This window comes from Anthonomus grandis, chromosome 10 (genome assembly GCF_022605725.1).
Source record: "Anthonomus grandis grandis chromosome 10, icAntGran1.3, whole genome shotgun sequence".
In the NCBI taxonomy this organism is placed as follows: domain Eukaryota; kingdom Metazoa; phylum Arthropoda; class Insecta; order Coleoptera; family Curculionidae; genus Anthonomus; species Anthonomus grandis.
In genome coordinates, this window is record NC_065555.1 from 16,646,471 (window position 1) to 16,662,319 (window position 15,849).

Genomic DNA, 15,849 nt, shown 5'->3' on the forward strand with positions numbered 1-15,849 from the left:
TCGCTTTTCAACATGCCTAATTGAGCAGCTGATTTAACAGCAGCAGCAACTGAGTTTGAAAAAACTTCAGCTGCGTATTTAACTCTAATTTTTTGAAATGTGCTAGGTTTAATATGTGCGTCGGTTATTTTTGTTAAAGTTCTGGTGGTAGAACTCCTTTTATCAATATTATAAGTTTTTATAATATCAAACCAAGAAACAAAATTTTCATTGATTTTAAATTTTAATTTAGGGTTCATAAAATTATTTCGTAATGACTTTAACAAGTGAGGTACATCAAAAATCGTAAAATATTAAAGGCATATCTGTTGCTTGTTCCTCGCATACCAACGCAACTGGTATTAGAGTTAATTTTTTAAATGTCCTTATAACATATTTTATTATTTTTGATAAATCTTCACCTTTAACTGGTCCATTCCATGTAAAGTAACATAGGGGAATTTTCCGGTTCCCAAACATGCCTCTTAAATAAAGGACCAGTGCAGTATTGGCTAACGAATTTTTGCGTCCAAGGAAACCTAGATCTTCGTACCCTTCGATATAATCATACACTTTATTATAGTCCAGTTTGGGTTTTAATGAAATTTCGTCAAATAGGACAGCACAAACGCGCTCTGTTTTATCCATTGTTTTTACTTTTAGAAAAAGTTTTTTTGTCAACTCATTTTTTAAACCTGTTTTTAAATTATTTATTTTTAACCATGACTGAATCGTGCGGACTGATAGAAGAGAAAAAAATAAATTATTTCTTAAATATTTATAGCAGCCAGGAGATTTATAATAGATGGAAAGAGCTAAATGTTTCTCATCTAACTTCCAAATGTTTCTTTTCCGAGTTGCTAACTGCATACCAAGAAACGTGTTTAAAGTGGGGCTTTTATTTTTAAACATATCCAAAATATTTGTATTTACATTTCTTTTTCTTTTTAAACGGATATTTTGCATTCTTTTAGCCCTAATTTGGTCTTTTAAAACATCTATTTTAAAATGTACAGCACCCAACTGTTTTTTTATATCGGATTTTGTGGATGAGGGACTTGATATTTGACATAGTTCATTTGCCTGTCGTTCTGGGCTTGTTATTTTACATAATTCTTTTTTTTCAGTTACAGGGTTTTCGGGGGTGGTACATAAACGCTTAACACTATTAATAAATAAATTTATATCTGCCTCATCATTATTATCGTCAACTGCTGGATTTCTCTTTCTGGAATAAGTTTTGATGGTGTCCGCTAAAACAAAAACATTACAAGGATAGAGTATTGCAAATAGCTTATATTTATTTGTGTACAATTGCTGTATTGCTTCCCTGTAACGTTACATTTCTGTAATTTGCTTTTTGAAACATTTACTCTAATATCTAAAATCTTTAAAAAAGTTTCAAACCAAAAAATAATTAGCGGACCCTATAAATAAAAAAATATGAAAATCCTAATTTTCATAAAAAGCTTTTTTATCCCGCCCAAAAATATTTGTGGTACGTCTTTAACATCTTCTGTTAGCAAATTAAGTGACCTGTTAAATTTAAACAATTTGTTTGCTGTAGAACTTTTTTTGAAAAGCGAAGCTTTTTTTAAATAAATAGGCATTTCCAAATTTTGATAAAAAACAAACAAACTTTTTGTCCTAAAATGATGAGATCTATCGTTCATTTACATTTGTGCATTAAAAGAATTATCCTGTCTATATGTAAGTAATATAATAATTATCGTTGTAATAGGTAAGGTTTGTCACCAACTTGTAAAAGGGTTTGAAAATATGCAAAAGGGCAAATAGGAATATTTTCAGTAATGCGAGCACGAGAATGAGCATTAAAAGTATACCCACTCATGTACTTTTAATACAACAGTTAAAAAAATCTGCCTATAAAAAATGAAGTGTCAAGTTTAAGTAATATTATAATAATCTTTACTTACCATTTTCCCAATTTATTGATGAAACTTTTGCATCTAAACTCTCAAGGCTTTGAGCATTACATGAGGTATCAGGCAAAGAAATTATGTTTCTAAAGGCCGGTTCTATAATTTAGAGTAAATTTATAACACTAATTTGGAAGTAAAGTATCAAAAATAATACGTTTCCATGAAATTGGTACAGCTGATTTTAGAAGTCTCTTTCGCTTATTACTTACTGCAATATATATTTTGTCAAAATGTTTCTCGCAAACCACTTTGTTTTTTAATAAATTTTCATCCATAACATATGTTTCCGCATTGCCTATATTTTCTATCCATTGGTTAAGCAACACCAGTTTTAAAATCGGAAATTTGAAAAAACTGAGAACATTGTTTTTACATTTTCTTACATTATTGCACCCACGATACGCACACTGATTAATTTTGCCTAAAGGAGCCATTGTCTCACAAACTAAACACATTTACATATATCTATTCTATTTGTGATTATGATATCCAAGAAAATTTTTTAACAACTACCAAATTGCAATACGGCAAACACGAACCTATGCAAAAACTCTCCCACACGACTCAGGGATGATCGGCCGATTACTAATGAGAAGCGACAGACGAAATTATTTTCGCGCATACTGGAGAGAATCGCCATCTATTTTTCACGCATATTTGCGGTCACGCTTTAGCCCATAAGGTTGCGTATCTTCCCAAATATTCAATCAACGGTTATAGTCCATAAAAAAGGATCCAATGATATGGTGTCCGATAAATCCCACGAATACATTTGTTTTTTGGGGATATTGTGTCCGAGTATGAGCAAAGCGATGTTCATTTTCTTGGCTCCAATACCGGCAATTCTGAACATTTGGTTCATTGTTGAGGGTAAATGTACATTCATCGGTAAAACAAATTTTTCTTAAAAAATTCCTATCATTATTTGCTCTTTCCATCATTTCAAAACAAAATGCCATTCTTCGCTCTTCATCTCCTTCCTGCAGCTCTTGATGTTTTTCGATTTATACGAAAAATATTTGTGTTTTTTTTATTTTTTATGTATGACATGCATGGCATGAAATTTCTTTGAATTTTACGAATGATCTAAAAATCAAATAATATATAAGGTCTTCCATTCTAAAAAAACATAAATTTCTACTGCCACGCCTTTTCTGAACACCCTGTATGAGTCAAAACAATTTTAAAATGTAGCTTTCTTCACCCTCTGTACACCAAAAAAATTGAATTTTTTTGATTTAAAATTACAGCCACAATGGAGAAAGGGAATACTAAGTGGACACGCTATATAATAAATTAATATGCCTGGAAACCAATTTAGTTATTTTAAAAATAGACATGATCTTATAAAATAGACACGAATCTTAGACATGACCCAATTTCTATGGCAATTGCATATTCTAGAAGTATTGGATCGTGTATAATAAACTGGTTGGCACAATTCATCGTATTGTTAATAAAAGGGTAATAAATAAATAAATAAACACAAATAAATAAACTTTTATTTATTGTTGTTTTTATTCCCGATAACGGGTAGTTTTTTTGAGTTTTATTTGTTGAATGTATATATTTTTTGTGATATTCTGTATCTGATGATGGCTGTTTACACAGCCGAAATGCATAATACATTTAACTAAATGACCTACATGCATTTTTTCTTGGAGATAAAGACTTCCCCATTTTGTAATCTTTATGCCAAATATTAAAATCACTAACAGCTTAACTCTTTAAGTAAAGAAATTATTTTGTTTTGGGTTTCAAGAAACATCGGGATTTTTTTTTTCATATGGAGGATCCATCTGGCTTGAACAGTTTTAAAATGTCTCTAATCATAAATCATATTAGAAAAATATATAATTAAGTATAAGGATTTTTCTGTTATTCTTCTGTTTTACACCAAATTTTAAGATTATTTTTTTAATTTCAATTTATTTATAGAGACCGAATGGAAATGATTGACATGTCGGGTTACGTGGCCGAAGAAAAACTGGCCATAGCCAACCAATATCTACTACCGCAAGCTATGAGGGACAGTGGCCTAAAAGACGATCAAATCAAAGTGGAAGACGAAGCCTTAAACATACTTATTAGGAACTATTGTAGGGAAAGTGGGGTTAGGAATCTACAAAAACATATTGAGAAGGTAAGAAGAAACCAAAAAAAAAGAGAATAAATAAGAAAAATTAATTCTTTTAAGGTTGTAAGAAAAGTAGCATATAAAGTAGTAAAAGACGAAACTCAATTCATACAAGTGAGCGGGAAAAACCTTCAAGAATTCGTCGGGAAACCGATGTTTACCCATGACAGGATGTACCCTACTACCCCACCGGGGGTGGTCATGGGATTAGCTTGGACAGCCATGGGTAAATTGTTACATTTACAGGTTAAACAAGTATTTTTTAACGGTAAATTCACAGGTGGTTCTACTTTGTACGTGGAAACAACAACGAGAAGACAATCGTCACCAGATAAGGAGGGAGAAGGTAGTTTAGAGCTAACCGGGCATCTTGGCGACGTTATGAAAGAGTCGGCCAAGATTGCCCTTACCGTCGCGAGAAACTATCTGAACAAACATGAACCTGATAATAAGTTTTTGTTAAATAGGTAAGAGATTTAAGGAAATAATATCGATTAATTTAAGGAAATAAGTTTTATCATATGAAGGGTACAGGGGCTAAGTCAAGTTTAACGAAATTGAGATATTGATGAACATCACCCGATAGAAAATTTCCGAAATTTTGTTCTAAAAAAACCTCCTACGGCGAGAACACGAAAAGTCAGGAGTTATTAAATTAGAAAATTATCCCGTACAGGGGAATAACGTGATAAGTCTATGCGACACCGAGCAAAAACGGGCTAAGTCGCGTTTACACTTGTCTATTTAGATAGTTTAGCAGTATTAGCGTTGCGGTCGCCATTTTAATCGTTTTCGTGTCGATTTATCAGTGTTCTTTATGTTTTTTTATTAATAAACATCGTTAGGAGTCTTGTTCTAGCATGGAAAGTGACTTAAGTAATTGTGAGATGGTGTCTTCTACAAAAAAGAGGCCCAAACATGGAAAATTAAGAGATTAAGGTTGCAAGGTTTACAGTGCTCCAAAAAGATTCCTGCAGAGGGTAAGCAATATATTATATGGAGTTTCTATCTTTTAGAGTCAACTGATATACAAAATTCCTATTTATGTGGCCTTATTACTATTGTTCCAGTCAAAAATAGATGACCTCGGTTAGATGAAGACAATGCTCGTTTAAGAGATGTTGTTGCTCTTTATAAGATTAGATATTTATATAAAAATAATCTTACTGAGTTGAAGGTTTATCGAGATGAGTTTGTAGCTTTACATGGCATTATAAAATGTAGAATTGAGTATTTATTTAATTCTTTGAAAAATACCGGCATGCCTCCAAGCGAGAAAAGAGGCAAACACTACAAAAGACCATTAAAACTGTCTGATAATACCCGTAATAAAATTAAAGAGCGTATATCATCATTTAAAGGCAGAGGCAGTCATTATAGTACCAACGACTCTCAGAAGAAATATTTGCCTGAAGAGCTCAATATAAAAAAAATGTGGGAAATGTTCAAAAAAATGCATATAGGACCATTTTCACCACAGATTTTAATATAGCTTTTGGTTACCCACGAACAGACACATACAGCACATGTGACAAGTACCTAGCTAAAATGAAATGTCTCGAGCATGAGAAAGAAAAAAGCAATGAAACACCTGTACACTCGTCTACAAATAAAAAACAAAAAATAAATCGAGCTAAGGAAGACATAATAGCTGAAATAAAAGAACTGGCCACATTGCATGACCTGCATTTATGTAAAGCGAAATCATTTTATTCAATTAAAAAAACAATGAAAGCTTTCAAGTCGTAAATCAAATGTACGAGTCAATCTGTATAGACTTTGGTAAATATTTTTCTATCCCCAAGATTCCTCCAATGACGTATACTATAAACGGCAGTTGTCCATTTATATGTTCAACGTACATGTTCTCTGTGACTTCTCTCCTGACTGAAGAAGTGTTTTTTATGTATACCCAGAAACCGTTGCCAAAAATGGTAGTGATGATATTTCTTCTCTACTGAATAATTTTGTGTATAATCACCTTGATTTAAACATAAGAGAGTTGGATTTGTTTTGTAACTCTTGCGGTGGCCAAAACAAGAATTACACCTTTTTTCGCTACTTGCATAATCTTCTTCACCAACAAAAAGATTTGATTCCGTTCGAGTTACTTTCCCTATTAGAGGCCATTCTTATAAGGACAAAAATAAAAATATGGGAATCATCAATCAGAAAGCCAGAGTTGAAACAATGAAGGAATTATATGACCTCGTTCAATCTTCCAGAAGAAAACCTTCACCCTTTGTAGTGGAACGTCTTACAGAAGGCAATCAACACAAAAGTAGACCGAACACTTAAATAAATTCTACAAGAGAAAAGCTAGCTTTCCATTTCAGCCTATAAGGCAGTTCGAAGTTTCAAAATTAATTAAGTATAGAAACACAGTGCATTCGTGATGGATAGAAAACCTCTTGTTCTCAAAAATTTGGAGACAAATAGCCAATTTCTTTTTCCCGAAATATCTTATGCAGGTAAACTTATACTCATTATACTGTTACCTTGACTTTATAATTTTTCGTATTCGCTCCAGGGCCAACACCAATTTCGTCCGAAAAATTTGCCAATTTGCAGAGTTTAAAAAAGTTCTGTGGAAAAGAATCTCAAGATTATTTTACCTCACTGGTGCATAATTAATTGGGAATATGGGAAAGTCTTTGCTATATAGCAACTTTCAAAGTAAACACAAAATATCTTGTTTATTTTCTTACACTAATAGACTTATTAATTTTCCATTTTAGGTGATCGAAATTCATCTCAGAATACCGAAGAATATTTTTCAGTTTAGTTTTGTTTCACTATATTATTTATGTAGGCATACAGCTGGTTGTTAAGTGAAATAAACATACCTCCAAAAACAAAATTCAGGGAAAAACAGGCCAAGTCACCCCAATTACCAATAAATTGTTGATTTTTTTATCAATTATATTTTTAAATGCTTTCAGTTTATGAATTAAAGGTCTTAGATAATTAGTTGGTAAAGAGAGCATTTTGAAATACAAATACTTTAGTTTATGTAGCGTTTTAAAGTATAAAATTGCTTTATCTCAAAATCATAAAATTTGACTTAGACCGTTTTTCTCCTGTACCCTTCCTATACAGTGATCAAACTTGTACAGGGGTTGTTGTATAAAATGTTGTAATACACCCAACCAGCGTGTCATAATTTTTATTCTTGAATTTTTTCAATCAGGACGGATTTTTATTGGTTTTCATTTTATCTTTTGGTTTTCCTACAAGATTTATTGATTTGGCCGAACTTTGATAGGTCACTTTTAGACCTAAGTCTTTAGAAACCCCATTGAACCCTTTTGTCAAGATAGGATCATATGGTATCGCAAAGAAAGTTGCGATACCATATGCTTATTTTCATCTTTTTAAAATGTGGTAAATTTTTAAGAATAACTTCTCAATAATGGTCATAGCTATTGACCCTAAAAGTTTATTTAATTGCCTTTTTTTTATTAAATTTGTTACTATTTAGAGGAAATGAGACTAAACGACGTACTAAGAAATGAGTGCTAGCCATTTTATGTTGGAAACAATGGTTATATTCATTAGTTATGCATCTAAAAGTGTGTGTTTCATCTCTATAAATATCAAATTCTAACTTATTATTATTTTTGACGATAAGAATATTTAAGTCACATTTAGTACTTTTTACAGGAAAAGAAAAACTTAAATAACTTGCCAAAGTCTAATATTCAAATTTTTGAGAATCCTCAATTTATTGTGTTTTTAGTGCTGAATATTCTAATAATAATATACCTAAATGTATATAAAAACCGAAAATATGGGACATAGCATATAGTCCAGTAATGAAATGTGGGACAAAATTTCAATTTTTCATTCCAGTTTTTAAGACATTCTACGATGCTTTTCCTAGTCAAAAATTCATATTTTTTACAAGCGATTTTTTAGTTAAAAAAAACTCCATTGGATTAAGAGCACCTTTAAATACCTATAAGATGGTTTGTTTACCTGTTGTGTTTATTATTTTCAGTAATAAAAAGATATATTTGACTATTGTTATATTTGATTATTGTTGACTTGTCGATAAAGGGCGCTTTTTCTGGACTATGCGCTTAGTGATTTTTTAAATTTTAAGATTAGTAATTTTTTTATTTAAAAGTACACCTTGTATTTTTATGAAATTTTGGTTACAGGTATTTTAAGGTTTACTTAATACAATGGTGAAGTTTTTTTTATCAAAAAATTGTTAATAAAAAATATATCAATTTTTGACTTGAAAAAAGTATCAAAGAGTACCTTAAAAGCTGGAATAAAAATTTACAATTTTGTCCAATGGTAGGACATTTTATTATTATTATTTATCATTTAAAAAAAGAATGGTTGAGAAAGGAATGATTCCTATCTGAATGGGTCACACCGCATATCAGCTCTTGATATATCTCTCTTATCATGTAGTCCCTTCATTAGTGATACCGAAACCAGCCTAAAAGTTCTGACTCCAAAAAGAACATTTGCCAATAGAGGATGTTCACTCTTCGAGATTAGTTCTCCTGTATCTTCCAAAAAGTGCTTAAAACTGGATAATCAGTGTGAAAACAACAAGGATAATGAATTTATAGATGGATTAACCGAATTGCCAGAAGCTGATAGATGATAACATTCAAAAATTTTTAAAACAGAAATGTTCTGTTATGACTCGCAATGAGAAAAAATGTCTTGTGGCATTTGATGAAATTAGCCTAAAAGAAAATTTAGAGTTTAACAGAAAATTGGATTTAATCGAGGGTTTTGAGGACTTGGGACCTTTAGGAAGAATCGAAAAAAAGGCCAATCATGCGCTCGTCTTTTCCATCAAAGGTATTTATTACTCTTGGAAATTTCCTTTGGCTTATTTTTTTTCACAAAATTCAGTAGCAAAGGAAAATTTAAAATAAATAATTATTTATATTTTAACCAAATTAGATGCCATGGGATTTTTACCACTTGCTTTAGTTTGTGATCAAGGCAGTAATAATAGAGGTGCCATGAAATTATTAGGGGTAACTAAAGACAAAGCTTATTTTCACTGCAATAAACATAAAATTTTTTCATTAGCATGTCCCACATATTTTCAAAAGCATTCGGAATAACTGGCTTATAGGATCCTTTGAATTCCTTAATAAAAAAATAAGTTTTGAAATTATTAAGCAAACATATAATATTAATAAATCATCTCAATCGGCACGAGTTTTGCCAAAAATTACGGATAAACACATTAATCCAAATGCATTTGAATAGATGTCTTGTAAATTAGCTTTACAGGTTTTTTCTAACACTATGGCTGCCGCCGTAAGAACTTGCGTAGAAAAGGAATTAGTAGAGAAATGGGCACTAATACTGCAGACTTTATACAAAATATAAACAATTTATTTGACGCATTGAACAGCAAACGCCTATATACAAAAAATCCATTTAGTTGCGGAATTAGTGACCAAAATTTGTCGGTTTTGGATATCTTACAAAAGGAAAAAAAAATTTGAATCGTTGCTAAAAGTAAGTGTAGCTTTAAATAAGAAAAAAAATGTCAGGGAAACGATAAAAAATAGACCACCGTGTTTTAATGGACTGGTTCAATCAATAAATGCAATTACAGGTTTATACGAAGATCAAAAATTTATTAGCAAATCGGTTAAACCAAGATTTTCTGGAAAATTTTTTTTCAATGGCTCGGCAGCGTGGGTGTTGGAACCTAAACCCAACAGCAAGATCTTTCCGCTTGTTTTTTAGGATTAAAACAGTCAATTGTTACAGACAGTTGTCTAATTGTGAAATTAACACTGACAAACAGATAATTTTAATTGATGAAAAGAAAAACCAAGCGGAAAATCCAACAAATATGCCAGCAGAACTTGAATATGAGAGGGAAGACATTTCGGAAAATTGTGATATAAATGTAGACAAACTGTTAAGTACAAATTCCACAAATTCTTTAGAAGACTGTGCTAACACCTATTATGCTGGGTATTTAGTAAAAAAGATTTTGGAAAAGTTCAATTCTTCCGTTTGTGCAACTTCTCTAAAACTAAATAAATATTTAAGTGAACCATCTCAATTATTTTTATTAAATAAAAACTACCGTGGTCATGAAACTACATACTTGGTCTATCCGACCGATGATGTTTCAGTGGTGGTTGAAAAATCAATGAGAATTTTTGTTAATGAATTTAAGAAAATTGGGCACCATGAGTTTGTAGGGACGAAAATAAAAAATAAAATTTTGTCCAGAAATTTAAATTGGTTGGGATCAAATAGTCATAAGTGCTATGAGCACAAAATGTTTTTGTTAACAAAACTTGTGCATACGAATTTATATAAGTTTTGTAAGTGGTGCCGAAAGAACTCGTATAATGTGAAGCAAAAAATCAAAAATTTAAAACATGACTAAGATAAATACCAATGATATTCTATTATTTTTTTCTGTAAAATTAATTTAACAACATTTAATATTTAAGATCCCTAACTATTTTGTATCCCTGTATGTAGAAATGTTTATACTTTTTAGTAAAAAATATGTACATATTATTTAAAACTCCCATTTGCATTAACGAGAGAAAATTTTTTTATCCAAAGCATGTTTTTTAAAAAGTAGTCAACTTTGGGGCGCCATTCTCGATAAACAGTAGTTGATGGACATATGCTGTCGGGGACTTTTTTGTAGGAAATAGAGTCATCTCTAATTTACTATAAGGGTTTTTTTTTGTAAAATGTACAGGAAATGCTACGTTCACAAAAAAACCAAAAACTACCCCCTTTAGGGGCTTAAAACGGGGTGATTCGGGATTATTATTTTTTGGAATATTCCGGATTCGTAATCAGCACCCAAAAATCTATAAAAATAAATGAAATCCCACTATCATTGTATTTTGCGTAGTAAACTGTACGTTTCCTGGAGTATCACGCGGATAAATTTTAAACGTGGCAACAAAGCATCGTCATCGTCTGAATATATTCCCAATTGCAACGAGTGCTGCTGCTAGCGGACCGATTTCTCGGGTGCGAAACTTCGCTACAGCAGTATTTATCTGTTGTGTAGCTATTTAGATCTGTTATAGTACTAGTGATATATTTTTTGTAGATATGTTGATAAAGATCTTCTGTGTACGGATTTCAAGATTACTTATTTACATCGTTCTGGTAAAACTAAATTTAAGTGTGCTACTATTCCTTTGTCATTGGTGATGAAAAATAAAAAAAAGCTTTACGAATGGGAAACGAAGGTAGAGCAAGATATATTTTTATCCCGATTAATAACGCCTTATGATGCACAAAGAAAGGGAAACTATGCGGCAAAATCACATGTCAAGAATAGGAATGAGCTACCAGTATCACTTATTTTCAAAGAAAAAACGTGTGATTGTAGTATGTAAAAAATTATTTATTATTGCTTTTGGAATTACAAAAAGAAGATTAGAGAACCTTTGTAAAAGATTACATAAAGAAAAACGCCGGCAGAAAACCGAGGTGGAAATAGGTATGGTAATCGCAACGAAAACAAAAAACCTTCGTTTATTTTTAAATAAAATTCCTGCACAAGAAAGTCATTATGGCCGACAAAAGTCAAAAAGGATTTACTTGTCATCATAATTAAATGCAAAGAAATTATGGCAACTTTATAATAGTTCTGTGACGGATGATTTCAAAGTTAAAAAAACAATGTTTTATAAAATTTTTATAGGAGAATTCAATATCGGATTTGCATCTCCAGCTACGGATGCTTGCAATATCTGCGTGTTATGGCGTAATAAAATAAAAAACGAGAAAGATAAGGCCAAAAAGCAACAGTTAATAACAGAAAAGAGGATACTTAAACTCCGTGCAAATGCATTTTACGACTATCTGAGAAAAAAAGAGGACAACAGTCATTCTGTATGTTTTGACCTACAACAGGTTCAATGTTTGCCTAGGACCCCCATACAAGGTGCCTTTTATGCCAGACAGCTCAGTTTATACAATTTTTGTCTTGTACCTTTAGATTCAAAAGATCCTGTTTTTTACTCATGGGATGAGTCACAATCAGCAAGAGGTTCTACCGAAGTGGGCTCCTGTTCTACCTTTTGAATGACTCCCCAAGATATCTTAAGGACAAAACATTATTTTTTCCAGTACGAGGCCACAGTTTTCTACCAGCAGGCCGGGTTTTCGGTCGACTGGAGAAAGAAATTAGAAAGCATCTTGTAATAACCACCAAAGAGGAATATAATGACATTTTTAAAAAAATTGGCACACTAAGATTATTGGGGCACGATTGTATTCTAAAAGATGTAAAAAGCTTGGAGGAATATTATAAAAAAGTGGATGGTATCCAGAAATTTAAACGAATGATTTTTACTAAAAAAAAGGTTCGAGGTTATTACACCGTTGATTTAAAATGCTATGAGAACTATAGATTTGAGAATCCGTTGGAAAAACCTGTAACAATTCTTAAAAAGGGAAAGAGGCACCCTTTGTCATGGGATAATTTGAAGTTGGGGTTACGTTCATTAAGCGAGAACAAAAAAAAGGACATAAAAAACATGCTGAACAAACAGTTTGGTGATAAGTGGTTTAATTTGGAAGAACTACAGTGGTACAAAAAATTAATAATTTATGATCCAAATAGTGCTTCCAAGGTACAATCAAACCCCGAAATGGAAAATATGTGTGATTGTCTTACAATGATATAGGTGAAATAAAAGTTTAACTAATTTTCAACTTCTGATCACTAATATTTTGTTGTTTTGACCTAGAATTTGTGTTTTGTTTATTTTTGAGAGCCTTTAAGATATTTGTAATAAATTAATTAGTAAAAAGATTAAAGATCTGCTTCATTTTTTATTATCCTGATAAAATGTAGTTAAAACGAAAACTCATACTTCTTACTAATAATAAACAAAACAAAAGGGGATATTTACAATTAGTTCAAGACAAAAGGGGATTAATTGAAATGGATTTTTCAAAAGAGGATATTCTACATTTTTCGGAAATTTCCAACATCAAAATTAAAAGGCATGATTTTTTTCTGAACATTGTATTTTAATAGTAGGTTTATGTTCTTTCTAAACAGTAAAACCACTTATCCGCAAATATTTTCGTATTTGTTCTAACAGTTTTTTTGATTTCCTGAAAAAAAAGATAAGATGTAGATATCCCCATTTGAAAAGACACTCCTTAAATATAAGTCAAAAATGTCATTAATTACCCATCAGTATAATACAAGAAATCGTCAACAGAATTCCTCATAAACCTCTACAATATGGCAACATTGTTTTACTTATCTTCTTACCAGATGTTATAATTTTTTACCAGTAGAAATGAGAGGTGTTATTCTAGGTAGCAACTCACTGGGATTGGTTAAAAGTAGGATTAAAAAAATCTATTATTCTTCAAAATAGACAGCTTATTGATGGTTTGGTAAATATTAGAAATTAACATGTCCACTTATATGGTCCTTTAATCTTGACTATATCTTGCTTTGGTGCAGTACGATAGAAACAGTTTTTCAAAGAACTATATACAGTATAGTTCACACAAAATATAGTAGGTCTTTAGTTTGGTAGTCCTGTTATAAAAATGTTTTGTTGAATTGTTTGTTTTTTTTTTGTTTTAATTAGTTTTATGAGTATTAATTAATTTTTATGCGTTGGTATAGAAAATAAAATTAGGGTTTTATTTTTCTTTTTTTGTGCAATAGATTCATAGTTTAGTTTGTTTGTTTTGCAGTTTAGGTTTATATTAAGGCGAAAAAAATACCAGCAAGTCCTCGCACAGCGTACTAGCTCCTGAGGGCTTGGGGCAATAGGTATTTATTGCCGAACCAATGTTTATTAAAATTACTTGTATTTCTTTTGTGATATTGCATTTGAAAATAAACATTATTATTATTATTATTATTATTATTATTATTATTATTATTATTATTATTATTATTATTATTATTATTATTTTTATTATTATTACATATAATTTCTGTTTTTCTTAAATTCAAATGGATGTCAAAACTTTTTTTATCAGCAAGAGCGTCGTCAAAAGTCAAGATATTTAAAGGCTAGAATTTCTGAAAATAAATTAAGCAAACTTCCAAACTGAGATCACGAGAAATAATTCACGTTTTAAATAAGATTATTTATTTTTTGCTCAGGTAAATTGTAAAAAGTGTACAGTCTCCCTTCACTTGTTTATTTTACATATAGTTTAAAATTCCCAACATGTTTCGGACACAGTGGTGTCTATCATCAGGGGGATAAAATTCTTAAAATTAGCACAAGTCATAAACACCAATGTTCAAGTTTTACGTCTGTAAAAATATTTTATTTAATTAATTAAAAAATATGTGTGACGATGATAGAAAGTTTATTCTTGTTTCATCTTTTCTTTCTCTTCCTAGCCATCTACATCTACATGTACCAGAGGGAGCGACTCCCAAAGACGGTCCAAGCGCAGGTTGTACGATAGTCACAGCTCTCTTGTCTTTGGCGAAGAATAAAGCGATCAGGCAGGACCTGGCGATGACAGGTGAAATTTCCCTTATGGGTAAAGTCTTGCCTGTAGGAGGAATCAAAGAAAAAACGATAGCAGTGAGTGATTTAAATTTAATAAACGAAATGGTTATGAGTCGTATATAACATGCAAATTTTAGGCTAAAAGATCAGGAGTAAAATGTATTATTCTGCCCGACGAGAATAAAAAAGACTTCAACGATCTGCCAAAGTTCATAACGGAGGGACTGGAGGTGCATTTTGTGAACCACGTAGACGAAGTTTACCACATAGCATTTCAGGAGTAAATAGATGTTAAATTTTTTTACTTAAGGGGTATTATTTAATTAAAAAAAAAAACAAATTAAATTTTACTGTCCTGGCATTCGGTTCAAACTGATTTTATGAATGAACGAGCGGCTGAAGTCTATATTTTGTACAAGATTGTTACTATAGTCAATTTGTACGGATTTGACTTGGATGCAAGGAAAAGCTTGCAACTTGGACAGGGTTGTTGTCAGATTTATAGTAAATAAAAGACTGTCCTAAACTGTTAGATTAGTCGAATAAAAAAGGGTTTATTATGTTTTTTATTCCGCGTTTTGTACATATTTGTTATTTTTAAATATTCCACAAAAAATATACATATGGAATTTTTTTGAAGTATTGTTTTCTTTTAGAGCATGACGATAAATTCAGGTAAGAAAAAGGGGTAAATGATATTGAAATTTCCTTATTAATTATTAACGCACGATCTTAAAGTTAAGGTTTATTGTTAAATCAAAGAAGATTTCTACTTAAAAGGTTACAGCTATGAAAATACTTGAAAATAATTTAGGAATCTCTTGAATTTCAAATGGCGATGTAAAACATTTTCTTAAAAATTAATTACAATAAAGCGTTTATAATACCCAATTAACAAAAAAAAACTAGTTTACTATAAGAGATAAAAGGCAATGTCAGCTTTCGTTATTACCACAAAGAAGGCTGTTAATGTCTAAATTTAATGAAAATCACTGTAGGTAATCACACATGTAAATAAATCTGCAAAGGTATATCATGAAGAGTAAAAGTTATATACAGAAAATCTTTTTCAGTCTTGTTAATTTGGGGAGATACGAATACAAATGGAGGATAAGAAAAAGGATAAAATTAATGAAATGTGATTTGTTCTAATCTTCAGATAAAACTAAAGAATTCAGTACTGATGTAGTCTACTGGTTTGTCAAAATCATATAATTTATTAAATTTTCATTGTATTATCTCTTAATTTGTAATGTTTACGGTTTTATCCCTGTAAATTTTTCGCGTGTTTCAAAGGGTTAAA

General features: G+C 31.0%; 1 protein-coding gene across 2 annotated transcripts in view; it reads left to right on the plus strand.

Annotated features, from left to right (window-relative positions):
* The window catches only part of LOC126741638 (lon protease homolog, mitochondrial), a 60,003-nt gene extending 44,818 nt beyond the window's left edge, over positions 1-15,185 (plus strand). For both annotated transcript variants that reach the window (XM_050448151.1, XM_050448152.1), the window contains exons 10-14: positions 3,861-4,065; positions 4,120-4,285; positions 4,340-4,526; positions 14,432-14,621; positions 14,684-15,185. In XM_050448151.1, coding sequence (XP_050304108.1) covers positions 3,861-4,065; positions 4,120-4,285; positions 4,340-4,526; positions 14,432-14,621; positions 14,684-14,830 — 895 coding nt within the window. In that variant the 3' untranslated portion in view covers positions 14,831-15,185. The remainder of the gene's footprint in view (positions 1-3,860; positions 4,066-4,119; positions 4,286-4,339; positions 4,527-14,431; positions 14,622-14,683) is intronic.
* Positions 15,186-15,849: the final 664 nt, after the last annotated feature.